This window comes from Sciurus carolinensis, chromosome 2 (assembly GCF_902686445.1).
Source record: "Sciurus carolinensis chromosome 2, mSciCar1.2, whole genome shotgun sequence".
In the NCBI taxonomy this organism is placed as follows: domain Eukaryota; kingdom Metazoa; phylum Chordata; class Mammalia; order Rodentia; family Sciuridae; genus Sciurus; species Sciurus carolinensis.
In genome coordinates, this window is record NC_062214.1 from 69,971,078 (window position 1) to 69,997,483 (window position 26,406).

Genomic DNA, 26,406 nt, shown 5'->3' on the forward strand with positions numbered 1-26,406 from the left:
GTGTGTGTGTTTGCAGGGGAGTCCTGCAATACCTGTTAGTGGTGGTTGTTGTTCATTTACCAATCAACTACTGGTACCCAAAAGGAAGACATTTATTGGCATCCTTCAGTATTGGTTTTTTTTTTTTTTTTTTTATACTTTCACAAGCCTGACTTTTTTCTTACCCTCTCCTTCCTTTGGAGTATATTCACTTCCCCCTTTTCTTACACCACAGCCAACTTCTGGGTTTTCCTGAGGTAATTTAAAATGTTTAGATCCATCCTTCAGGTTTTTCCCATGGTGTGGTCTATTTCAATTATCTTTAATCTTTAAATCACAGCATCCCATCACATTTCCATTTATTTCCCCTTTTTAACTTTATCTAGCATGTACAGCTTACCACTATTTCTGTGTTCTTTATCTCTCCCTATTTTGACACCTTCATTCTGACCGAATTTTCATTTGGGGCGCTCAGCTGTAACTCTTGTTTCCCATTATTCTGATGTTGTTTTTACCTGAGACCTTCAAAGTGAGGGGCACTACTTGATGATGAGAGCATTGTTGGAGGAGGGTACTGTGAGCTGGTGTGCAGAAGGCCCCTTGCCATCCCTTCCTGATAAGCGAATGCCAATTTCTTTTCTCAGAAAGAAACTGTGTGATACTCCTGACCCATGGCCCCAGTTCCCACTGCCCTTCTCCAGCATCTTGTTGAACAGCACAGGGAGGTTGGACTGAGGGAATGAAAGCCAGTCTCTTGCCAAGCTGTGGCTCTGTCCTGGGTCTCTGGCTTCCATAGAAGGAGTACTTCCTACTGTTTTGCCCCACAGGGCAGCTATGTGGGCCTGGCATCCTGCACCACCTGTGGGCCTGGACTCTCACTGCCACTTCCCAACACTCTCACTGCTCCTGAATGTTGGCAGTGGAGACCCCAGTTGTGAATTCTACCGTGGCTCATATGTTAACAGCTTATGCAACAAAACACAATTCTAGCTATAACAATTTCTCAGGAGAGTCCCAGATTTGTGTCAATGACTTGATATATTCACCTATTTTTTATTCACTTGTTTGCCCTTGCATTCATTGACTCATTCATTCGTTTGATTAGTCAGCAGACATATCATATCTTGCTATATGTTCAGTGCTGTTAAGAATGTAGGACTCTGAGAAATAGTCATCCAAAGAACCCATAACTCCTTTCTTATTTGTATGGATCAGCATTTTGGGATAATTAATAGTTGTTGAAACTAACATGATAAATATATATGTACATGAAATGTAGTATTATGCCTACTGTCAGAATTGATGAAGCTGAGTGTGGCAATAGATCATCTGATTATACAATTCAGTTTATTGATATAATTTAGCAGAAAAGGCTTTTTACCTCCTAAGTGTCTACACTATAATTTTTTTTAGTTTTATTTTTAAATACAATCTCATTTTTTCCATTTTTCCATCACATTATTTTCCTCCCCACTTCCTTCATTGACAACCACTTTAGCCTCAGGAAGATCTTCTGCTATAACATGCATCTCTATCAGTCACTGGCTTGTTCACTTCATCTTTTATTATTGTCACGTATTCTCACCTCTAAGCTTGTGTCTTATAAAGTAGAACTCCTTTAGAAACTGCATGGGGAATGTGCCTTCCACAGTTGTGATAATGTGGTAAATGTGGGCACAGAGTTGGTATGGGTGCAGGCCACTTGGGAACATAACCCCCCCCCATGCTCACCAGTATCTTTTCCATTCACTCCATTGCAGGCTGCAGCTGCTTGGACCTAAAGTCACCATCCTTTAATCCTGGGTTCAGTAGCAGATGATACTGATCTACCAGACCAGCACCAAAGGGCAACTGATTATTCTAAGCAACTAGTTAAAGCAGATATTCAGCAAATGATGTACACATGACTTTAAATATGCTTTGAGCATTTGTCTGCCAGTCTTGAGATTTGGGGCCGTGATCTTTCCTTTGGTCATAGATCCGCTTGCTGTGTCAGGTTGTATTTCTTGCATAAACTTCATGAAAATTGCATGATTTGTGATTTCCAGGTTCAATTCTTTTAAAGTGGGGTGAACCATGGGAAGCAGTTTGAGTGCAGAACATTCTTAGATATTTTGTGATTTTTTTTTTGATTCTCCTCACTGTCTTAGAACTGCCTTGCCAAGACCTAATTTGGCAGCAATTTCTGCTTAGCTACTTTTATTTTTCAAGTCTTTCTAAAGTATTCAGGTTGGTTTTCTTAGGACAAGCAGCTTTTTCTGCCTGCATCCATATGTCATTATGCAGTATTATCTGAAACTGACCTTTCCCTGTGTAGGAAGGCATGCGCAGGGCCCTGACTGGCATGGAACTAGCCTGGGGGATGAGGGGTAGCAGCAAGCAGCAGGACCAGGGAGCCATAGGGTATGCAGGTGTCATCCCAGAGTCTGGAGCACAGAGGAAGAGCACCAGTTTATCTGGGGAGTTGGTAATAAGGAGTCAATTACAAAAATTCTCATTGTAGTAATAATTCTGCTATTTCTAGTAAACCTAAGGGAGGGTAGAGGAAGAAGGCTTTACCCCTGTATCTCTTAGTCTTTCTGGAAAATCTCAAAGGAATCAGAATGCAGTGGGAAGGCTGGGGGAGGTTTCTCTGCTCCCTGGTGAAGCAGGGAGGGTAGCTGTGGGTCAGGAGCCAGGCTGGTAAGTAAAGGCAGGTGCACAGACACAACCTGGAGCTTGGAGGGAAAGAGATTTTTCAGAATGTCAAAGAGTTCCTGGAAATCCCAGGCCTGTGTCTTTAGGCCCCTGCTGATCTACTCTGCCTTCCTTGATACCCCCATGAAAGGAGATGGAGGAATGGGGACAGAAGAGCTAGTACTTATGAGAGGAGCCTTTGTTTAAGCTACATGACACTATTATGTAGGTCTGTGACTGAGAAATGATGTTTCTTGGAATGGCCCTTTCAGGTCCCCATGGGGTCAGGCAAAGGGGACTGAAATTCACAGGGTCAGTAATATGCTGTCTGTCACGTGGGCCCTCAATGGACACAGGATATGAAGACCAGCCCTCTGATATCCAGTCTGAGGCCCTTGACCTCTTTGTGCTTTCCCTCAGATCCCAGATGCTAGGCTGTGTGGATGGAACCAAATTAGAGGGGCTCTGTGTTGTGGACCTTAGGAAGCTGCCCAAGCCAGGTAGTTCAATTCTGATCTCCCCTCACTTCCAGGCATGTCTGGAAGAATAGCATAGGAGTGTTCTGGGATCCCTCTCCCCAGAGAATACAGAATGATAGGATCTCAAATGCTTGTTCCTTTGATGTGAGTGACAGCCTTGGGAGCAAGAGATGTAGATATCAGGAGGATCTTTGTGACCATATGGGCCAGATGACCCAGGGCAAGCAGAACCACCTGCAATAGAAGAGATAACTTGGTCCCTATTTTGCCCACCACCTCCAGATGCAGAATCACATTTTATACCTGGCAATAAATGTGCCCATGTGAGGTCTCAGAGCATAGTACACAGGCAGGTGTGGGAGATGTGGGCTGACCAATGGGCTTTCCAGGGTTGCAGGCATTTCTGCCTGATCCTGAAAGATGACTGGCAAGTTGCCAGGTGAAAGGGAGCTAGGGAGCCAGGAAGTGGGAACAAAATGTGTTTGGTGTTTAGGGTAGAGATGAGACAGATTTGTTCAGAGTGAGGGTTTGTTTGTTTGTTTGTTTGTTTTTGTTTTGTTCTTTGGCATTGGTTGGTTAGGAAGCTGGAAACTTCATGGGATTCAGTGAGCAAGGGTCTCATTCACAAGAGTTTTCAAAGGCATTGAACTGACTGGTTGAAAAATAGCTCTGTAAGCAGGATGGAGACTGAATTCTAGAGGCAGAAAAGCAAAGCAGAGAGATAAGTCCACTGCTTCTACAGAGGAAGATGGACAGGAGTTTTGCAGAGGCACCACAGTGAGGAGGTGCCTGACTGTCCATGCAGCAGATGTCCCAAGCTAGAATCCACTGTTGGACGAAACACAAGTGGCCCCTGACGGGAAGAGAAGTTGCCCTTGGCATTTCTGTAGTTAATACAAGGAGCATGTTACCTAGGAAGACTGAATGAACTAAAGGGGATGCTGAGGTCACACAAACCAAAGCAGCTTTCACACCCCAGAGGGAGGAGGACAGAAGGGAAGGAGGGAGGGAGGACTACAGGGACTTCCTTCCTGCTGCCTCCTCTTGGCTCCCTCCAGCACCCCCTATTGACAAAGCCTAGCTGGCAAGTGAGCCTGGGAAATGTAGTCTGTGGGATTCCAGCCCCATCATCACAAAACAAAGGACGGAGCTGGTGACCTTGGGCAGCAAGGCATATCCTAACCTCATTAAACAAACACTGATAGTGGGAAGAGAGGGAAGAGGACAAGTGAGACTTGTAGCCTTCTTGCTGGGGAGGATGAAGAGCCAAGGCAAAAGTGTCCCTTTGAAACAAGTCCAGTCTGAGATTCTTCCATGAAGATGGGGCCAGCAGTACACCCCTTGAATGGGGGTCTGGAGCTTAAAACTGATGCAGAGTCTGGTTTTTTGATTTTGATTCATTTGGTGGTACTTGGAACTGAACCCAGGGCCTGGCATATGCTAGGCAAGTGCTCTACCACTGAACTACCTCCCAACCCCAGAGTCTGTCCTTTAATAGTCATAAAGCCTCTAGTGTCTGGCAACATCCAGTCACTTAAACCTGCTAATGGAATTGTCTGGAGCTCCCACCTTTCCTGAAAATGCTGCTTGTTCCCATGTCTGGTGGACTTAGGGTATTAAGAGACAAGTGTTTTGACTTTTGTATTTCCTTAGTTTTTCTTGAGTATGTTATTGATTTTCTTAATTCCTGATAGAGACTAATTTGAAGTATTTCCTTGTTATACCTCATGGACATTTGCCCTCATTCAAGCTGTTCGGCCTTTGCACACTAAGCATAAGGATTAACAGCTTCCCATGGCAAAAAACAACAAATGCATGTTCAGCTGCTCAGAGCTAGTGATTCACCTCCATTTCAGACAATTAAACAAACTTAGTTGTGGGTCAGAACAAGCTGGAAAGGTAAGGGAATGTGCTCCGTGGTTAGAAAAACCCACAGGAACCATTTTTAATCCCATGCGTTACAAGTTCAGTCACAGCCACCGATCTTTCTGCATCCACCCAGAGCATGCTAATTTTGCAGCACTTGACCATATCAGGATTTTGACCTTACCTGTACTAGTGCAAAAATGTTCTGATGTCCTGACCTCTATCAATTCCAGCACACCCTACCTCTGGTACCAGAAGGCACTTACAGCCTCACAGCTTCAATCAAGCTGTTCCCCAGCTCCAACACCCTCTCTGGCTCCCTTGAGTACCCATAATTAAGAATTGACTTGTAGAGCCTTATCTATTTGCTATTCTGAAACACATCCTTCACTGACTTATGACTGTCCTTGATCTTAAGTACCTTCTTAACCCCTCCCCTTGAAACCTACCTGTCTTTCAAGGATCATTCAGAAGTCATGTTCTTCATGAACACTTTGTAGAACCCAGGTTCCTACATTGTTTGGTGACTTCATTGTTTTCTAAAGGAGTTTCTGTGCTTGACTGTATACAGGTGACTCTGTGTTCTGACCCCTACACCCTGTCCCTTTCCTTACTTCACATGCCATGCAGTAGGTAGTCCCAGAGCATGGAACCTCCTCAACCCAAGGTCTTTTGCACCTATAGACTCTCCATTGAGATAAATGGAGCAATGTTTCAGGCATCTCTATGCCACAGGTGACCTCTGGTGACCTGAGGGTGAAAAGAGAAGCAGTTACTTAAGAAATGTAAACCAGGCAGGTAGCATTCATTTTGAGTTTTGCTCAGTTTGTTTAAGTAACAGTTCACTGTTCAGGGTTTCCTCAAGAATGTTCTGGAGTTCATGAAGGGAGTCTCTTCTTCCTCAGTGCAATTTTTCACAGGGCATACAGAGTCTCTGGAACTGGAAAATGTAATAGATATTTTGTGTCTCATGAGGCCTGTAATGAAATACTTGAGAAATGTTGGGTTAAAGGATTAAACAGTGAAGTGAATTTTTCAACACAAGCCTTATCAGGACCTTTAACACATTAATGCATGTTACAGGGTTCTGAGAAGAGCATACATATGGAGCTCTTCCCACATTTATTTCACCATATGAGTTTGGTGTGGGTGCATCTTGAGGGTTTAGCATTGTCTCATGAACATGCTTTGGGAAGTGCTGTTAAATTGTTTTAATTGTTAAATTGTTAAATTATTTGACTACAGACTTTGAGTAGTAAAATCACAGAAGCCAGAATTGGTGGTAAGGATGATATTAATGACTTCCCAGATGGTATTTTTTTTCTCCAAAAGAAGTGCAGCAGAGCACTCCACATAACAACATGGAAACCGACATAATGAGGCTTCCAAGGGGAGATATGAGGAGCAAAGCAATCCTTTTAAAGTATGTGTTTAGCAGCTATGGCTTGACAAATTAAATTACAGACATTCCACACTGATCATTAAAGCTTATGTATAATTAACTTAATTAGACACAAGCCACACAAGATGTCCCAAATAATTCTGATTCTGTTTTCCAGTTCTTTCCACAAAGGTCGCATTCTGCCAACCCTGCCTGTGTGACTCCCCATGGCACAGTTCTCCATCAGACGCTGGATTTCGACGAGTTCATCCCCCCACTTCCACCTCCACCCTACTACCCTCCTGAGTACACCTGTACACCCTCAGTCGAGGTCCAGAGGTTGGTCTACCTGCCGATGCCCCGTATGAATGCCAAAGCACCAGGACAGGAAGCCGTCCTGGGGAGGAGAAAGTTGAAATGGCCAGCTCACCTTCAGGAGACACATTGAGCAGAACAAAGAGCAAGCCTAGGAAAGCATTTTTGATGAGAAAATAGGCAGTGAAGTGTAGAAGGAGAAGTATCTTTGAAATAGAACATTTCTATTGGTATCTTTGCAATGTCACCAAAAAGAAAACACAGGCAGATAGGAGTTGCTCTATTATGTTCTCATGATGTACAAAATGTTTAGTTATTCATAGATCATATAAAATTTAATTAAAGATTTCATCAACTGTCTGATTATTTTAATAGACAGGGCCATAGAGTTCATTGAAAACGTGGATGTCTTTCCAAAAGAAAAACAAAAGTTAAAATTGCCCAGTGATTCAGGCTTTTATTTGTCAAACATGACAAGTGTGGGATGAGGAGAAACCTTGACAATCGGTGTTCTGATTGCTTTGGGAAAATTGTCAGCAGTTGGGGCTGTTTCCTCAGAGAATGACAGTGTGACAGACGCTTCTGCCTTTTCAGGGGCCTCCACCTGGACTTTGCTTCCTCTCCATTCAGTGCTTTATATGATGTTGCCATCAACAGCCCTGGCATGCTGTACCCTGCTGAGCTCCCCCCACCATACGAGGCCGTGGTGGGCCAGACTCCTGCCAGCCAGGTAAGGCCAGGGATGCAGGCAGGCCAGTTCCCATGGAAATGCTCAGGGAAACATCCCTGGTCTGTCCTCAGGAAGCACTGGGCCTGGGACCCAGTGGAAGGCATGATTAACATCCATGACTGTCCTGTCTCCCTGTCCTACTGTGTTCATCTGTATCAATTTAAGCCTTTTTTAAAATCTGAAGAATGCTGGTCTTCTTAGCCTGGGCTATTGGTGAAGTGATAGATTCAGAGAAGAAGACCTACCTTGTATCATCCCAAGCTCTCGTCCCTGCTCTTGGTTATCCTGATGGCCCATACCTACATAGAACAGGCAGTGGTATCAGACATTATGTCATTCACTGACCAAGGAGGTGTCAACTCTGAGGAATCTCTGTGGTTGAAAAAGCAGCCAGTTCAGCCCCACAATCCTCAAAGACAGTCATTTCCATTAGGAGAGGTCATCTTTGGTAGGCCAGTGGTGGTGGGAAAAGAAGACTAGATATGCCTACTCTGTGCCTAGTGGAATCAAGAGTATTTCTACTCTTGGGAATTGTAGGGGACAATATTTGCTATAGAGACTCTCCTTCAGGGTGACTTTTGACAGGCCATCTTAGTATCGGGATGACCTCAGGAGCCCGTGCCCACCCTGGCACAAGAGATGGTGCCTGAAATGCCCCAAGTGGCTCAGCAGTGTGCACACGGCAGTCGTAGACTGGGCCAAGGATTTCAGCCTGCCTGTGTCCATAGTAAAACCAGTGGTGTGAGCGCTGCCTAAGGAAACAGGATTCTTTATTGAGAAGGCAAAGCATGACCCTGAAATTCCTGAATTTGCAGTTGTGTATATTCTCCTAAACTTTTTTCTTTAAAGCTGAATGGGTTTCTGTGTTCCTGATGTGATTTATCTTCTACTTATGATAAAAAAATAATTCAAATAAATATCAGTGAAGACTGTTGGCTGTGATAACTATCTTCAGCATTCAGTACACTTCAGGCCACTTGTCAGAGGCACCTGTCCTGTACCTGGGCAGGGTCCAGGGAGGAATCTGAGAGTTCAGAAAATATGGGTAGGAGGTAGGGAAGGGCAGGGAGAGGGCTGGGAATGCCATTGGGAGAAGGAACAGTCTGTGCAAAGGCTTGGAAGAAGGGAGGGAGAGAATGACCTACCCAGGAAACAGGAGGCTACTCAGAATGAGTCTCAGATGAGTGTGACATGGATATCCAGGTGATTCACTGGATTCCAGGGTCATCAGAACATTTGAGTGGGTGCCCACCAGGCAGTAGGATCTGTAATTTAGAACTTTAACGATAGCAAACTTAGCCACAGAGATGGGTCACTGAGGCCTGTAAATGAGGTGGATGTCCAAGGAGAGGGAGAGGCCTACAGAATGACACCATTGCATATTGTAGTCAAAAGGCCCCCACCCACAGGTCAGGCTGCAGAGCAGGCAAAGCACTGCATGGGGCTCCCACAAAGCCTGGATTTGCAGGAAACAGCAATTCACAAAGAAGGGATGGACTGGGGCTCCCCAGAGGCTTTAAAAGACTGAACCCTTGAGTCCACCTGGCCATCTGGTGACCTCAGCAGGAGCAGTATTGATAGGGTAGTGGCAGCAGCCGATTTACACTGGGTAGAGGTGTGGATGGGACATGAGGAGGGGTAGGAAGGTATGGGTCTTGGTTTTTAGATTCCAGTGGGCATTCTAGTCCTCCAAGGACTTGTCAATCAAATCCTGATGGCTGAGCCCATCCCCAGGGTTTCTAAGTCACTAGATGGTTGGGGGAGGAGGGTGTGCTAAGAATTTGCATTCCAAACAAGGTCTCAGCTCCTGCAGATGCAGGGGCCCACCTGGAGAAATGGAATACATCACTATCACAAGATGTTTGCTAAAAAGAAGATGGATGATTCTTAGAGGGGAATATGGGCATAAGGCCTTGAGGATGTCACCAAAGTGATATGAAAGATCTAGAGGAGTAGGCAGTGGGGCCAGGGCAGGGCCCTCAATGGAGGGCATTTCCCCAGGAAGGCAAGAGGGGAAAACTGAATGAGGCATGCAGATGAACAACTGTGCCTTGTAACCAGCAGGGGCACCAGACAGGGTGGCAGGCACCACTGGAAACCCCATAAGTGCACAGGGTTATGTGATTCTCCCCAGCTGCCTCAAAGAAGGGTGGGCAACTCTGCCATCCTCTGCTCCATACCACAAGCCTGCTTGCTACCATCACAGAATTGCAGCTCCATGCTGGGAAGACTTGGCCAGCTTCCTTATCCTCCCTTTTGTCAGCTGTGAGTCCTATTTCCAGAAGGGATGACTGGGTGGAGTGATTCATAATCCCATGTGCATTCCCTGGTGGAAAGTGACAGGACTGGGCATGCTGCCCTGCTCAGAGTCCTGTGCTTTCCAACAATAAGAACCCTGTCCAGGAGCCCCATCCCTAGCTTTTCAAGGCCCCTGAATGCTGGAAGGAATTTTGATTTGAGTGTGACATTCTTGGACAAATAGAATATACTGGAGGATGACAATACTGGTTCTAAGACCTATATGACACCGTTCTCCAAAACTACTGGAAATTGTGTATGTTGAAATTTCTCTCATAGAACTTTGGTGAGAAGCATTTTAAGCATTTTAAGGTCAAAGCCTTGTCTCACGTCAGCTTGTGTTAGCTCAAAAACCTCTAGCTCGTAAGTGCTTACGCAAACATTAACTGCAGAAACAGCCCAGGCAAGTGTCTGTCTGTGTGGCCTCTCTCACGGCCCGCCCCATGTGAGAGCAGGACAGCATCTGGTGATCAAGGGGCCGCTGCAGCCCACAGGCCAATTCTATTTGACCCCATGCTCTAGGAGCACTTTTCAATTCCACAAACATCTCCAGGAGTCTAGAAGTCAATGAAACCCATTACCGTCCACAGAGGGAAGGCTGTACTGCCAGCTGCCCCCTCCTCTGGGGTGGCCGATTCCCCCTGACTAGACAGTAAGGAGCTGCCCCCCTTCACAGCACAAGCATCTCCCTGGGCAAGGAGGAGTTTAATTGTGTCCTCTTGTTAGGACAAATGGCATATAAATTGCCTATCAGTACTCATTTAGATAAAGAGAGGAAGACAGAGTGACAGAAGAGTGAAGCAGCACCGTTTGGGCTCTGTATGGGAGCAGGAGAAAAGATAGGTACTTCTGGGATTTTTTTTTTTCTTTTAGATGAAGGCTTGCTATGCTGCCCAGGCTGGCCTGGAGCTCCTGGGCTGAAGTGATCCTCCCACCTCAGTCTCCTGAGTAGCTGGGTTTGTAGGTGTGCACCACCACACACATCTGAGAAGATATTTTTAATTGAGGAAGAAAAGCAACCCTGATCAAGGATGTTTGTTTGGACCTATTCCCCTCTATGGATCAGTCACACACATTCCCTTTTGGCGTCTTCAGTAGTGATGATGTTCTTTTCAGTGGTTCCAGATTTTATTCTTCAGCAAGCTCATAAAGAATGAATTTCTTTCTACAGCAGGAAAGTTATTGAGGATTTTTCTGATTGATGTTCCTGTTTAAATGACAAGATCACATTCCAGGGACCATTTACATCCATGAGTACTCCATGGAATATAGAACCAGGGATTGGAAAGAACTCCCTCCCTCCTGGAAATAAGAGGCTGATGCGGTGATGAGACAGGGACAAGCAAACTTATTTGCTACTTCAAAGGGAGAATTGAGCCTGGTTTCTGGGTAGGGTCGGGTGTGTGTGAACAAAGGGAAGGGCATTAAGGCAGGGGGCACGTCATGTCAAAGGCACAAAGATGGGATGGCCAGGAGCTGGTATGGGAGCTTCAGGTACATGAAGGAGGTCACCAAAATGGCCTGAGTACAGGCATTATCACCCTAATATCAAAGTATCTTTGAGGATTGGAGTCTGGTTTTATGACACAATGGTGCTTAAAGCTAATTTGGTGGCAGCATGGTGGGTAAAAGGGAAATCTGAGCATGAGGCCACAAGACACCAACCCAAAGTCCTGAGTTATTAGTTATATGTTCAAAGGAAATGACCTCTACATTTTAAAGTCAGTGTCTTCAAAGACTGCCTTGAGTATGTAACTCACATTTTCCATGATTGCTGATAATTGCCCCCAAATAACAGCTCTTCATAATTCTGGTACTAGATAGTTGACCTCACCCAGGAGTGAGGAACTCGTTACAGAAATAGGGCAGGATTTCCTTGCAGTGTTAGTCATGGAGCTATCTAATAGGAAGATGAAGGGGAACTTAATTGATTTGCCTAAATACCAATTGATTTTTCAATTACAATGACTGGTCAAAATCACATATCTGAGGATTTCTAAGTCCCAGATTAAGTGATACATGTCCAGAAGTGTCCCAGTTTAAGTTATACACACAGCCTGTCTTTCATGGGCCCTCTTACTCTCTCCTCCTTGAAGGAATTCTGTTTATGAGCCTTTATCACAGAACTCAAATTTTAACTTAAGTTCCATGCCACAAATTTATTTCCTGTCTACCCTCTTCTACTTTCATAGTTCATCGACAATGCTGTGTGAAATGAACAGCTATTTTCCCCACAGCTTTAGTGTGGCAAGGTGGCTTTTGACATCAGGGAAGGCCAAATTCAAATTAAACCCTTGGCACTCTGCTTTTGAGAGGTGATAGATGTGCTCCCAGGAGCTGTCTCCTCTCTAAACTAAATTTTCTGGCTCTTGAATCCAGGGAGCCAGAGGGAAGTAAGTGCTGCTTCTGCAAAATATGAAACGAATCCAATTTCCTCCTGACCTTGTCCCACTGTGTATTTTATTTCTCTTGTTTTATTTATATTTCTTTATTACCGGAAGCTCTTTGTTTTTCTTCCAGGCAGCAGGTTTCTAAGTTACCTTTCACCTCCACACATACACAAATCAAATAGAAAATTTGATATGGGAAGAGAGTTATGGAATGAAACAGACCTTGAGGGCATTGTTTTTTTTTGTGTGTGTGTGTGTGGGATTTAGTGGAAGATTCTGAATTCTGGCAGGGATTTCCAAAATTGGTTATTGGCATATAGCAATACAGTGAAAGAAAAAGTTGAATGCCAATGGTGGTGTGAATTATTCCTCACCCAATTCTCTCCCCAGCAGTATGAGAGAGCTAAAAGGACGTCTTATGTGATAGGGTCCCAGGAAGCCTCTAGGCACCTCTTTCAGGCAGCTCTCTTCTCTGGTCTTCCCTCTCTTTCCAACCCTCCTCCCAGCCACCATGGTGGGGAGCAACTCACACCCTTTGTGTTGGTGCAGAGGCTGCAGCTGGAGCCACCTGCCTTAGTGCCAGCCTGGTTTAAAAAGGAGAGATGAAGAATATCAACTATCTGATTGAAAATGGTGGGGGACAAGGGAGGCAGAAATGTAATTACCTGAGCTGGAATCGGACCAAGCCACAGGGGCTCGCCTCACCTTCCCCAGCCTCCTCCAGAGCTCATTATTTGCAAGCGTGTCCCAAAAGCAATTCCAAAATAACACAAGGGCAGAAATTGTTTTCTGAGCTAGCATGGGGTGCATGGTGGTGCCCGTGTGCCTTGTGAGTCATGTTCAGCACATTCAAACCCAAGGCCAGTGAGGGGCCAGGATGTCCTGGAACAGGGATGGAACAGCTGTGCCCACCAACGTGGAAACCATGCTGCACAGAGGACGAAGAGAGGAGGACAGGGCAGGAGACCTGAGGGGCCTGTACTGTCCTCCTCCTATTCCTTGAGGCCTCTCTGGGAAGTAAAGGAGTCATTCCAAGAAGAAAGCTGCCAAAGCTTGGTGACTATTGAACATAGCTACTTACCACCAGGGTCCACATTCAGACTGGCACACCATCCGTTTGGATCTGGACCCTGAGACCCAGGCAGGGAGGATAGCCTAAGAGCTATCTCTCCCTCATCTTGCAGGAGACCAAAGGGAAGAGAGCACAGGCCAGCTTGCAAGAGTCTGAGAGTTCATTTGGGATGTGACCATTTTTCTACAGCTCAGTTCATGTCCAAACCTTGCCAGCATGAAACATGATGAGTCTGGCGACCATTTGTCCTATGGCCTTCTTCTTCCTAGAGTGAAAGCCAGGATGAGACAAAGTGAGTGAGAGAATTGCAGTGGAAGTGAAGGCAGGCCCTGGCCCATGCCCCACAGTGACTCTGGAGGATCCTATGTGTCCCTTGTTGGTCCCAAACAGTGCCCTTCAGTGGTAGGTGAGTAGGCCTAGGGTGTGCCAGGGTTTGGATGGTGCTCTTATTGCAAAAGGTCAGAGAAATGGGCTTTGACCTTATCAAGGTCAACTTCAACACCCCCATCTCATAAATTTAGGGGAGAATACTGGATATGTATGTACATGCCTCTTAATACTTCTTGCTAGGAGGTGAGTTTTAAAGCCAATCTGTATAGTCATCCCTCAGTAACCATAGGGGATTGATTCCAGGGGATATGCCTCTCAGATACCAAAATCCACATATGCTCAAGTCCCTTAGATAAAACGGTATAGTAATTGCATATAACCCACACACCTGCCATAGTTTCAATCATCTGTAGATTACTAACAACATCTAACACAATGCCTGCTTGTTTTACTCACATGGATTCAGCATAGTACTTGGTACATAGAATTTCAAGTTACTGGAACTTTCTGGAGTCCCCACCCACCCCCACATATTTTCAGTCCCTGGTTGGTTGAATCTATGGAATGGGTGGATACAGAGGGTTGACTGTGTTACTGGAGACTGATGTGGTCCCACGCCCCACTGATGAACCACCTTGATGCTTTATGTTTCTTGCTGAAGGTTACAAGCATTGATCACCAGGTGGCGGAGTCCAGCTCTGGGGACCCGAACACCACTGCTGGCTTCAGTACACCAGGTAATGTTAACTTTTAGTATCTGAAGCACTAAGTTTATATTTTTTGAAGATGTGTCTCTTTCTCCTGTTTTCTTCTTTCCTTTACTTCTCACTCCTGCTCTCCATTTTTTACTCTTTATAGGGGTGGAATTTGCTGTAGTCTTTTCCCTTAATTACTATATAAATTCTTCACATTTTTTCTCTAACCTTCACCCGGTAAGTCAGTGTTCCTGGGAGACCTCATGCTTTCTCTGGGAAGCAGTCAGAGGGCACATAGGTCCAGCAGGTTAGCTACAGAAAAGATAATTCCATCAGTAATTACTGCGTTGGAGTGAGGTTGGGTTGAGATTGTTTTTATGGCCTTTGCATGTCCAGTTGCTCCTGGCCATTTCTCACTTTTGCACCTTAGTTGCAAAATAATTCAGTTTGACTTAAGTGTGTTGGGTCTATTTCTGGGTTCTCTATCCTGTGTCTTTGATCTGTGTGTCTGTCCCTCTGCTAACACCACACTGTCTTCATGACCATAACTCTGGCAGAGTAGCACCCCCACTTGATCCTTCAAGTTAAGATTGTTTTAGCTCTTCTAGGGTCTGTACTTTCCATCACAGATTTTAGAATCCGCTTATCTGTATCTTCAAAAATCCTTGCTGGGATTTCAATAAGAACTGCACCAAACCCCTAGAGTCATTTTGGAAGAATTGACATCTTTCCTACACCAAGCCTTCAAATGTACAATGTCTCTAATCCTCATTTTATAATTTTCAACATACAGATCCTGTCCATGTTTTGTTAAGTGTGCAGTGTGGCATTGGTTCCAGGACTCCCCTTGGGTACTAAAATCCAAGGATGCTCAAGTTCTTTACTTAAATGGTGTAGTATTTACACATAACATGTGCATATTATCCCATATACTTTAGGTCATTTCTAGATTACTTATCCAACCCAAGTGAATTTGCGTAAATAGTTGTTATACTGTATTTTTTAGGAACAAGAGAAAAAGTCTATAGGTATACAGTAAAATTGAAAAAAATTCACAGTTGGTAGACCTCCTGGATACAGAGTCAACTATACTCTTAAGTTTTTCATTTTTTAAATTTAAAAAAAAATTTAGTTTTATATGGACACAATGCCTTTACTCTATTTTTTTTTTTTTTTTTTTTTTTTTTTTTTTTTTTTTTTTTTGGCAATATTGGGGAATCGAACCCAGGGCCTTATGCTTGCAAAGCAAGCACTCTACCAACTGAGCTATCTCCCAGCCCCCTTTACTCTATTTTTATGTGGACTGAACCCAGTGCCTCACACATGCTAGGCAAGCACTCTACCACTGAGTTACAACTCCAGCCCCAGTATTTCATTATTTTTAGAGTAATTGTAAATGGTATTGTTTTCAATAGTTTTTCTGCTTGTTCATTGTTCATCTGTGTGATTGTGTGATACAGATGTGATTCATTCTTGTGTGATGACTTTGTATCTTGCCACCTTGCTAAACTTAGTAGTTCTAGAACTATTTTTTTTTTAATTGGAGGGACTTTTTCATCTATTATAACAACAAAATAGTGATAAGGAATGGATGCTGGCAGGGCCACAGGGAAGTCACTACCCATAGTCCTTACTGGCATCCAATATGTAGACCTCCCATTTTTAGGACTCTTTATCCAAAATACTTTGCCAAAAATGTTTATACTTTTACGTGTAGTGATCTCAATTCTGGAACGGCCCTAGGGGAGTAATGTAAGCAAAGAAAAGTACAAATGAAGATCGTTGTTTACATTTTTCATAACAGTGAAAACCCCAGGGAACAATGAAGTCCATTAATAAGAGTAAAAAAGCCCTGTTGCATATGATAAATACATTGTTATACATTAATTAAGAAAATGCTTGTGGTCTTTGTGTGAAAAATTAGAGGTCCACTAGGATTATGATGTCATCCAAATAGGCCCACAGCACAACTTCAGGTGAGAGTGGGCAAAACCAAGCATTGCCATCTCCGGCAGGAGCCTGTCCTGGACTGTTATTGCAGGCTTGTAAGTTTCTAGTGAATCTGAGTATTCAGAGTTAGGTCATATTTGTCCTAAGAAACCCAGTCAGTGGATTATCACTGATACTGAGGGAATTGAGATCAAGAGGAATCAGCTAGAATGATGGAATTAACATAATTTTGAAATGGAATTTGGATTGGGTTAATAAATACAGTTTCTGGGTTTGAAATTTTCTAATGACATCGAAAGTGTTGTTTTTTTTTTCTTCTATGTGATCTACTCATCTTTGAGCACTTGCTCAATTATGCCGTGGAATAAATTCCTGGAAGTGAAATTACTGAGTCCAAGGGAATATGTATCTTAGATTTTAATATATTGGCTAAATTGTATTCTGGAAAGGTCGTATTACTAGTTTACATACCCACCAACAGCATATGAGGCCTCAGGATATGGTCACTCCTGATGACCATCGTCACTCTTCCAGGTGAAAGACTCACACACAATTTCTAGGTTTATAACCTTTTATGCTTATTACCCATGCATAGGTCTGATTTTGATTGATATTTTTCTCTTGTAGTGCCTTTATTTTTGAGATTTTTTTTTTGTAGATTTATAAAAAAAATTTGTCACTATCTGTGACAGTTGTACCTCCTCAGTTTCTGCTTCATGAAACCCTGATAACAACATCTCATCCTATATGCAAGTTTACAGGGTTTTCTTTGTTTTCAAGTTTTTCCTTCAGGGTTTCTGCCATGTTGCAAAGCCTCCACTTCAAGGCTGTAGATTTGTTTTCATGTTTTCTTTTACTATTTTTGTAGTATCTTTAAAACGAAAGGATTAATCTTCCTGAAGGTATTTTTTTATACAGTGTGTGGGGTACTATTCATATTTTTCTATTTTCCCAAAAGGACTACTACTTGTCTCCAATCATTTTTCTAGAGGGCAACAGTGGTTAAGTAAGAATATCCTAGAATCTTCCAGCCAACTCCACATCTTATGACTGTACGACCGACTTCTTGACTTCCATCTCTAAGCCCATGTCTTTCTATGGTGTTGCCTCATACGTGGGCAGTGGGGACTAAGCAGGAGATGGTCCCAAAAGCTCCAGCAAGGGGCAAGGTCATAGACAATGGGAGAACATGGAGCATGCAGAAACAGAGGCCTCCCACAGGCCCCATCCAGGACCTACAGAAAAGGGTAGAAGGAACAGACCTCCCCAAAACCTCCTTGGAGGAGTCTAGGCTGTTGTGACACAAACCACGTGTTTTTAAGCACGCTGCACACCTTGTAGTGTGTACCCCAATGCTGAGAGGGAGCCTTGAAGACAGCTGGTAATTCAAGAAGAATGTAGAGTTGGGCATGGTGGTGCACAGCTGTAATCCCAGAGGCTCAGGAAGTAGAGGACGTTCAAGGCCAGCCTCAGCCACTAAGCGAGGCCTTAAGCAACTCAGTGAAACCCTGTCTCAAAATTAAAAATAAAAAAAAAAAAGGTCTGGGAATATGGTTCAGTGTTTAAATGCCCCTGGGTCCAAGCCCCAGTGCCCCCGCTCCCCCAAAGAGGTAGATCAGCACTGCTCGGGCTTTCATGTTCATGTAGGTCCTGCGGGGTCTTGTGAACATAGACTCTGATCTGCCCCTGGATGCCAGCCTTGGAGTGGTAAGAGGCAGAAGCCCAGACCTACCTATTTCTCATCCAGAATAGCAGTTCTTAGTTTAAAGGGCATTCACTTTTGAAGGAGGACCTATTCTCACCTGGATGGCCAAGCTCATCTCCGCAGTCTCTGATTCTGTTTGGCTACAAGTTTGAATTTCTTTCTTATTTTTGTTTGTTAGTTTTTTTGTTTGTTTTGTTGTTGTGCTGGGAATGGAACCCAAGGCCTCACATATGCTAGGCAAGTACCCTACCACTGAGCTGAACCCCCTGCTCCAAGTTTTCAGGTTCGACTTGTTCCCAAGTAAGGTTGATGCTGCTGGTCCAGGGCTTTCTTTGAGAACTAAGGTTGTGTGAGTTGGGTTTATCCTGCCTTTATGACTCAGGGGCTGCATTCCAGGCCCCAGGTTGGACACCCTATCTGGAGTGGGCAGATTCTCAGGCCCCCAGGGCCTGGCTGGGGTATCAGGTCTCCCTCAGAATTCTCATTTCCACAGACCCTGCTCATCAAGCATCCTTATGACCCAAGTATCTGATCTCTGACCTCTAGTCTCTTGAGGGTTGTGGAGGACCTGAGTACCTCCCATCTCCTTCCTGGAATGTTCCTTGAAAGGTCATCTGGTAACACCTAACTTTCAATATCAGCATATATGTCATATGGCAGCATATGACAACCTGGTTCAATGTTTCCATGCTTCTAAGATTTCGGAGTTTATTTAGGTTTGGGGATTAAAGGGAAGATACTATCCCTGTCAAGGTGGTCCTGACTGCTTGCCTTAATGCTGTGCTCATTCTCTTGCAGTGCCAGCTAGCAGCGCCAGCCTGCCAACATCAGAGGGAGCAACCTCACTGGGTCCGAGCCACCCATCCCCCGATGACACTGCAGGCACCTCACCACCTCTGCCACCTACCCCAGGGCCTCACCACATGTCTCTGGAGGCTACAGGTGTGAGCATGCAGGCACAGCCAAGTCCCGGGCGTGTGGCCCGCTCTGCCAGTGACCCTACGTCCTGTGCATCCAGTGAGGCAGGTACGGCTGACTGAGCCCATCTGTGTTCCCAAGTTGTGTCTTGGAATGACGGGAGCCCAGCAGCAGTCACCCGACTCTGGGGTTAGCTATGAGTGCTGCACACATGCTCCAGAGTCCAGGAAGGGCCAAGGTACAGGCTAGGACAGGTAACCACAAGTGAAGTCTGTGGGTAAGTTGCATGTCCTCTGTCTGGAGTCTGGGGCAGACCCAAGTTTGTTCTCAGCAGCACTTTATGGCCCCCTTGGTAGTCTTCCATGTTCATCTGGAGTGTGCATGGAATCCTGTTTGACTGTGTGAGTGGGCACCAGCCTGGGCTGTAAGACTGTAAGACACTGTCCCTGTGTCCAGCCACCCTGGAATTGGCATTACACACAAGTTCCCTTAGAAGTCTCATGTTTCCTGACTTGGAAGAACCCATGCCCATCCTTGTTGCTACGGAGGGCTGTATAATTTCTGCCAGTAAAGATTGGTGTGCCTTTTGACTATGGTTCCATCAAAATTGGGAAATTTTCAAAAGTGAATGTGAAAGAACCTGAAGAAGTCCCAGTGTGACTGCACCTTTCTTGTCCAGTGAACCCCCAAATAGCTTAGAGTCCAGCCAGCCAGGGAAGAATGAAGTCCTGAAAAGGAACCAGGAATCCACAACAGTGAACTGCCTGGAAGCATCCTCCTGGTTGAAATGTCTTATTTTGCACCTGTAGACTTTTGAATTGGGTTCCCTCCATCGCTCTTTATGCTTCCCTCCCCGTTGTAGTTGCTGGCTTGCATAGAGAAAGCTCCATCTGAATTTCCTGAAAAAGTCCAGAACTGCTAGTTCATTCAGAGTTTCTCAGCTTCCCTCTGCCCTGTGAGGGCCAACACCTGAGCCTCCATGTCCACAGTCACTCACTGAGGTTTGGGGGACAATCCCATGCACTTGAAGGGACTCAGGAGTGTGTTCTGTGGCCCTCTGCTGGCTTCCTTTGGCCTGTTCCCCCTCAGTGAAATTAAAGCTCTGCAAATTGTGACATTCACGGTGGGGTTGAGAGAAAATATGATCACCATTTCTTTTCTGCATCCCACACACCAGCCTATTGCTTCTGGTTCCTCTTGGCCAGATATGACGTCTTCTATTCCACAGTATGAAGGCTTGTGCTTTGTGGATTCAGAGGAAATTCCAATGAAGGGTTCTAGGCTCCTATTAGGCCAGTTGTAGGTTCCAGGTGGGAGAGGACACCACCAGAGCCTCAGTGGGCCTGGTGAGATGCAGGGCTGCTCCCCTTCCATCTGTGGACTGGTTTGTTTCTGCTTCTCTGGCATCTAAAATATATGTGTTAGCTATAGGGAGGTTGTGACAGTTTTATCAATAATTCCTTTTTCCCTTTCATGTGTAAACTGAATTCTCTTCTGGTTAAGATGCCTCTTCACACTCTGCCTCGTGCAGCCAGGACCTTGAAACAAGACTGTCTCGGGCTGCTCTGGGGACAGGTGAGGTGCTTCTTTCCTAAAATATTTGACATCTACCTGCTGTGAAATGTATGTGTGACTTAGTTGTATTGGGTCCTTAGTTGCATTGCCTCAAATTCACTTTCTCTCAATGTCACCCAGGAATGTGTTTTCATATCTCTCTCTCTCTCTCTCTCTCTCTCTCTCTCTCTCTCTCTCTCTCTATTTCTGTGCAGCTGTATTGGGGCTATGAATAATTTAACATGCATATGACTGCTTATATCACTTTATTCATGACATTATTAGGGAGTTGATTTGGAGGATTTTTATACTTTCTCATTTTAATTAATTCCTGGACTTGCTCATTGTCATCCAAAAGACCCCAGAACAGGCCATCCAGAATGTGTCTACTTGGAATGATGTAGAGAGCCATTGGTCTAGTTGGGCCTTGTTGTGGTTCTCCACGAGTGGATCTCAGCTGACTGCCTGGACCTGGTTGTGTCTGAGATGCCACCTGACCCATGCTTATTCTATGGATGATGCAGAGTGGTCAGCAGTTAGCCCTGTCGGGGGTGGATTCACTTCTCCAGCCCCTGACCTGGAGGGCAGTTGGGGAAGGACCCTGGGTGGTGACTGCTGTCCGTGACTGGCAGGGTGGAGAGGGTCTCGTGCCCCTCTGGCACTCCCCAGCTCTGATTTTAAGGTAGACTCTGTGTCTAGGTGCCACAGTTCTGGCACAGCAAGTGATCTGACCCAGAGGGAAAGGTCATGGAGCTGGGGAAGGCTGAGAAGGGCGTTGGCTTAGCAATTCCGGCTGGGAGGCAAAGCCTAGCACCTGCCCTTCGTCTCCCTGGCTTACCTTGTATTCTGGCCCCCATCCCTAGTCCCTCAACTCTGGGAGGATGCAGCTCTCAAGGTTAACACCAGCTTAACCTTGGGCTGAGAATACAGAGAGGGACACAGGAAGCAGGGGCATGCTTAGGTTCCAGTTCAGAAACAAGCATGTCCTCAGCATGATTTCTCTTGCTTTCTAAAGAACTCACAGATGCCTTTTGTTGGTTTTGTTTCTGGTTGTTTTCAAATTGCATCTTTTCCCTTGATTTTTAGTTTCCACATCTCGCTCAGTCATGGCTACCTATCAGCACCAGCTCTCACCCTCCAGGGATCCAGGGACCTGGAAAACTGACCAACAGACAAAGCCAGAGACCTTACAGATGGTCTCAAAAGTACGGCCACACTCTTTAGTGGACAGCAAGGCCTATGCAGACACCAGGGTTTTGGTGGCTAAGTTTTTGGAACACTCACACTGTGCCCTCCCTCCAGAGGTGCGGCATGTGGTGGGCACCATCCGCTCCACAGTGACCTCTGAGGAGCCCCCGGTGGAGGAGGCCGTCTTCGGTGCTGGAGTCCTGGACCAGCTGTGAAGCAACCAGAAGTCAGGAGGCGGACACTGATGGGCCTGGCATCAAGCACAGCCTTTTCTTGCCAGAGATACCATACTTGACTGAGAGGGGCCTTCAGCCCAGCTTGGGAGAGGACAAGTTGAGAACACCCAGGAGTATTGGGGTGCTCTAAGTGGCAACTGTTATTCTGTCTCTCGAGGTGGCTCTGATCTAGGGTCTTCTTGGGAACTGCATTTGCTACCTATTCCAGGACTTTGGAATGATGATTCTCATGTCCTTAGTTTCATCAGGCATGTAACACCTGACCAGCATTACATGAATGCCAATACAGTGAAAGGTGACCCTCATGTCACTTAGAGACACTACATATCCTCCAAGTCAGGGCCATGAAAGCAGGATTCTCCTCCATCCCCAACACGGTTTAGTATTAAGTGGATAGAGGATGTTGTCAAATAATGGGACAATTTTCCCATGTGGTCTGTATCTCTCTTTAATGAAACTTTTATCCTATTATGACCTGTTATTTCCTTTTAAAGGAAATAAGTAACTTCAGCAGAGATGGTACCCTGAGCCCAACTCTTTGCTCACAGGGCTACAGAGCTATTGTGCAAACAAATACATAGTGACAGGGTTAACGGTGGCCCTGCCACCCCTGGGAAGTAGGAAGGTATTGCAAAGGCTTTAAGGAACCCACCATCTGCTTGTCTTCTGGGCCTCTCAGCTAGGCCTCTGCCTGTGGGCTGCCATCCCTACTTTCTCCCTTGGCTCTCCATGGTCTCCTGTCCTTAAACCAGAGAAGACAAATAACAGTAATCACCTTCCCCTTGTATCTAAGCTCACCTGACTGACCCGGATGGGGCACAGGGGCCCTTTCTCATATGTGTATACCTCCTGCTAGGGCAGGACTCTCATGACCCAGAGCTGTCCCTCCCCCAGCCAGGTGGCAGCAGGCACATCTGCATTAGAGAATATGCATTGTGAATCACTTATTTCCATGAGAGCTCCCACTGTGCTGTTCATGCAGAAGCAGGCAAGCCCAGCTTGGGTCCAGCTCAATTGCCTTGGCCAATTTGGGCACCTTTGACTTTTTTGCCCCACTCCTGCCACTTGTTTTCTGACATTAGCTGCAGTCACTTCCCAGCAATGGCCCTACAGCAACACTATCACAAGAACTTTCTGTTGCGCAGAAAACACCTGGACCTGGACCATACAAAACAGTAGTCATTAGCACATAGGGTTGTGGAGTCCCCCCCAGCTGTGGCCAGTGGTCCCTGCTTTGGACAAAAACCTTACCTCTGTGCAGGAGATGCAGGGGATGGGCCAGAGAGCACCTACCACTGCTCAGTGTCTGGCTAGGGAGCTTGTGAAGCTCCTCCTATTCTCCATGGCCTGTGCCTGTCCTTGGACCCCCCTCAACATCTCTCATTCCTTGCCCCCCACCCCTTAGTCCCTAACCCTCCAATCCAGTGTGCTGGGGGCACTTCTTTGTGTTTGGAAGTAGAGCAGTGGGTAGATGGAGGGGGGGTCTAGCTCAAGTATGGTATAGGAACCCCCCAGCCAGGGTCAGCTACTGATGGCTTGACTGCTTTACCAATGTCCTTGGTTGCTGCCTCCCTGAAGTTACAGAGCTCAAAATACATAAATCAGGCCTTTTGACGCAATCTTCCTTTTCCACAAGAGACATACTAGAGATGAATTTATGAGCACTTTATTCAGACTATGAAATGGGAAATCTCTAATTTCTCTCAAGTGAGGACTTTTGAAGTCCTCAAAAGCAAGTCCCTTTGCAGGTAAAGTTAATTGATGGTTTTTCAGAATGGCTTCCCCTGAGCCCATGGGCAAAGTGAAGTATTTACATCCTGATGTCTTAGCCCAGGAATAACAGTATTTTCATTGTCCCTGAAGTGAGCCAGAGTACAGCCAGCTGCAGGGGGACTACCTGTTTGCAGGGCAGACAGTAGGGAATTGAGGGTCTACATAGCAGTGTCCCTGAGCCATGCCACTGGCTGGGATAAACCATGCAGACCTCAGACCTGGCTACTGTCTGACTGAGGTCCAGGCCACGTCCCACAACACTGACTTAAGCCCCAGAGTATTTTTATAGCATAGCCAAGGGACAAATCACCCTGGTGCTCTGTGTCCTTCACTTTGCCTCTCTGCAGCAGGGCCTTGTCATCTGTCATTTGGGGCTCCTGCCTCAGGTGGTGTCTCCCCTCATGTATAGGCTGACGCTGCCGCCCTAAAACCTTCAGTCCCAGACATTGTCCAGAAAATGCCACCTACACACCCACTCATGCTTAGTTCTGTATTTGCTGTCACAGAACTCTAATCTTGTGGATGAAGAAACTGTATCCAACTGGATGCCACTTTGGCCTCATGGAAAGATTGTTAGAGGTGATGGACCCTCCTTGGCCCATCCTCTCTGGACTAGGTTGACCCACATGAGCACTGGGAAAGCCAGAGCTCCAGGCTTCCAGGAACGATCCCCAGAAGGCACAGGGGCTGGTAAGAGCCACTTGAGAATGGCTGGCAACTTCAGCTCTGGGCCCATTGACCCCGACTCAGCAACATTCTGGTGTTAGGAGTTCCAGCAGCAGGACCCCAAGCCTCCAGGCAGCCTGTGGGCTCCCAGCCAACAGAAGAGCTGGTTTCCTGCCCCCTGCTGTGCATCCTTCCCTCCTGGAAGCTTATCCTCTCCTGTTTCCTGTTTTGGTATCTGGAACAGGCCTGAATGGCTGTTTAAGAGGTTACTTTCCCCACTCCAGTATGGCCGGATCCTAGGCAGGAACCCAAAGGAGACTGGCAGCTACTAGAACACAACCTTTAATCCTGGCCTGCGGGTGTGAGGATTACGAGGCAGGCAAACTTTGGACCCCAACTCTATGGCTAACAAGGGGGGGGCATCAGTCCCAAGGACTCAAGGTCTCCTTCAGCTGGAGATAACTACACAAATTAAACACTTACAGTGAACCATGATGTAATAGAAAGCTTATTTCAGATGGATGTTCCTTTTCTTCCCACTCTGCTGTATCAACTCACAGACGCTGCTAAGGCAGAATTTATAGAAAATTGTTTTCAAGCCACCAGAGACCTGTTTGTACAACTCAAAAGGTTGTATTTATTTAATGTACCTCAAGGTGTTTTAATAATGACCCGTGTTTTAATAAAAAGTATTTCTGGCCTCTGTGTCTCTGAGGTCTAATTGGTACAGAGATAGGCTGAGGGCTGTGTGCACCATTGGCCAAAAGCAGGGTCTGGAGGGCTTGGGGTGGGCTCCCTGACAGCTGCTGGGGAGTGGGAGGCACCCAGAGCAGTCCATCTGTGCTTCCCCAGAGCCCCTGGAGAGTTTGACCTGTAGGAGCTCAAGAGGAAAAGGAAGCCCCCCCCAACCCCAGGCACACAGGTCCCACCCACACTGACTCACAGCTGCACTCCATGGATGCAACACCTGAGGGCTTCTGGGAGGAATACAGGCCTGTGACTCAAAGTTTTTTTTCTTCTTCTTCTTCTTCTTTTTTTTTTTTTTTTTTTTTGGAATGTTTATCATTTTGGTGGGAGTCATGCTCCCATGTCATTTGCTAGTCATCATCTTCCTCTCAGGAGCCCATCACATGCCTTGTTCTGGGCATCACAGAAATGTTCCTTGGGCTTCCTGAGCTGAAATCCCTCTCCTGCTTCTCCTCAGGTGATGATGGATCTTTTCATTCCCCAGAATGGCGCTATCCCTGGCTACCATTATTTTTTCCCTTGGCACAGAGCTTTCGACTCTTCAGCTGCCCTTTCTAATAGAGTTACCTGCTCAACATTTTACTCTGACTTTACTATGCATCTTTTCTGAAAAAAGCTAGAGTTTACTTTAGAGACTGTTTCTTGTGTGCCCTGATGGCCAAGGAGGAGCTTACGTGGGAGATTAGCTCACACCCCTCAGGTGGCCTGGTAGAACAAGTGCTTGTTCTCCCCCAGAACCCCAGGCCGCAAAGGTGCTCGGTGAGTAGCTTACATCAGCAAAGTATGCACTGCTGTGAGCAGGCCGGAGGGAAGGGGTCCTGCCCGCCATGGCTTCTAGGCTAGTAGATCTGGAATCTCCTCCCTGGGCTTTCTGATGAAAGCCCAAATTCACCTCATGGCCTCCCCATGCCAGATGACACCAGGACCAAACCATAGAGAAAAGTACGTGATAGGAGAACTGCCTGAGACTTGTTACACTCTAGACAGGCTGCAAAGGACTCCACAGGTATAAAGGGGACTGGGAGTGGTGCTTCAACTTTCTGTTTCATACCCAGTCACATGTGTGTGCAAATACATGTATGTATACCTCTCCTGTAGGTGAGTAATATTTAAATCTGGAGAAACCCAAGTGTCCTTTTCTCTCTTACTCAATGAGTGCACAGTCTGCAGCCATGTCACTTACCTGGGGTAGGTGGGTAGGGAACTCAGAGCAGGCCTGGTGACTTGCCACCTTGCTGACACCTTTAGGTGCTACAGGATTTGGCCCACCTGATAGCTGATGACCTTGGCATCCATCCTCTGACCTCATGGGCAAGAGCTCCCAAGGCCCCAGACTGGGGAGGGATGCTGTCACCACATGGCAGATTTGTGTGGCCACTCACAGGAGTAAGAATCAGAGGCCAGATGGACACACACTGCTCAGTGAACACACCAGCCACACAAAGAGCTTCCATCATG

At 45.9% G+C, this 26,406-nt stretch overlaps 1 protein-coding gene across 3 annotated transcripts in view; it reads left to right on the forward strand.

The window, feature by feature from the left end:
* Positions 1 to 24,895, forward strand: part of Entrep2 (endosomal transmembrane epsin interactor 2) — a 450,763-nt gene extending 425,868 nt beyond the window's left edge. For 2 of the 3 annotated variants that reach the window (XM_047540850.1, XM_047540851.1), the window contains 6 exons: positions 6,560 to 6,720; positions 7,291 to 7,426; positions 14,178 to 14,253; positions 18,665 to 18,892; positions 20,288 to 20,359; positions 21,425 to 24,895. In XM_047540850.1, the coding sequence (XP_047396806.1) occupies positions 6,560 to 6,720; positions 7,291 to 7,426; positions 14,178 to 14,253; positions 18,665 to 18,892; positions 20,288 to 20,359; positions 21,425 to 21,741 (990 nt within the window). In that variant the 3' untranslated portion in view covers positions 21,742 to 24,895. The remainder of the gene's footprint in view (positions 1 to 6,559; positions 6,721 to 7,290; positions 7,427 to 14,177; positions 14,254 to 18,664; positions 18,893 to 20,287; positions 20,360 to 21,424) is intronic. The other variant, XM_047540852.1, reaches the window with a different exon arrangement.
* Positions 24,896 to 26,406: the final 1,511 nt, after the last annotated feature.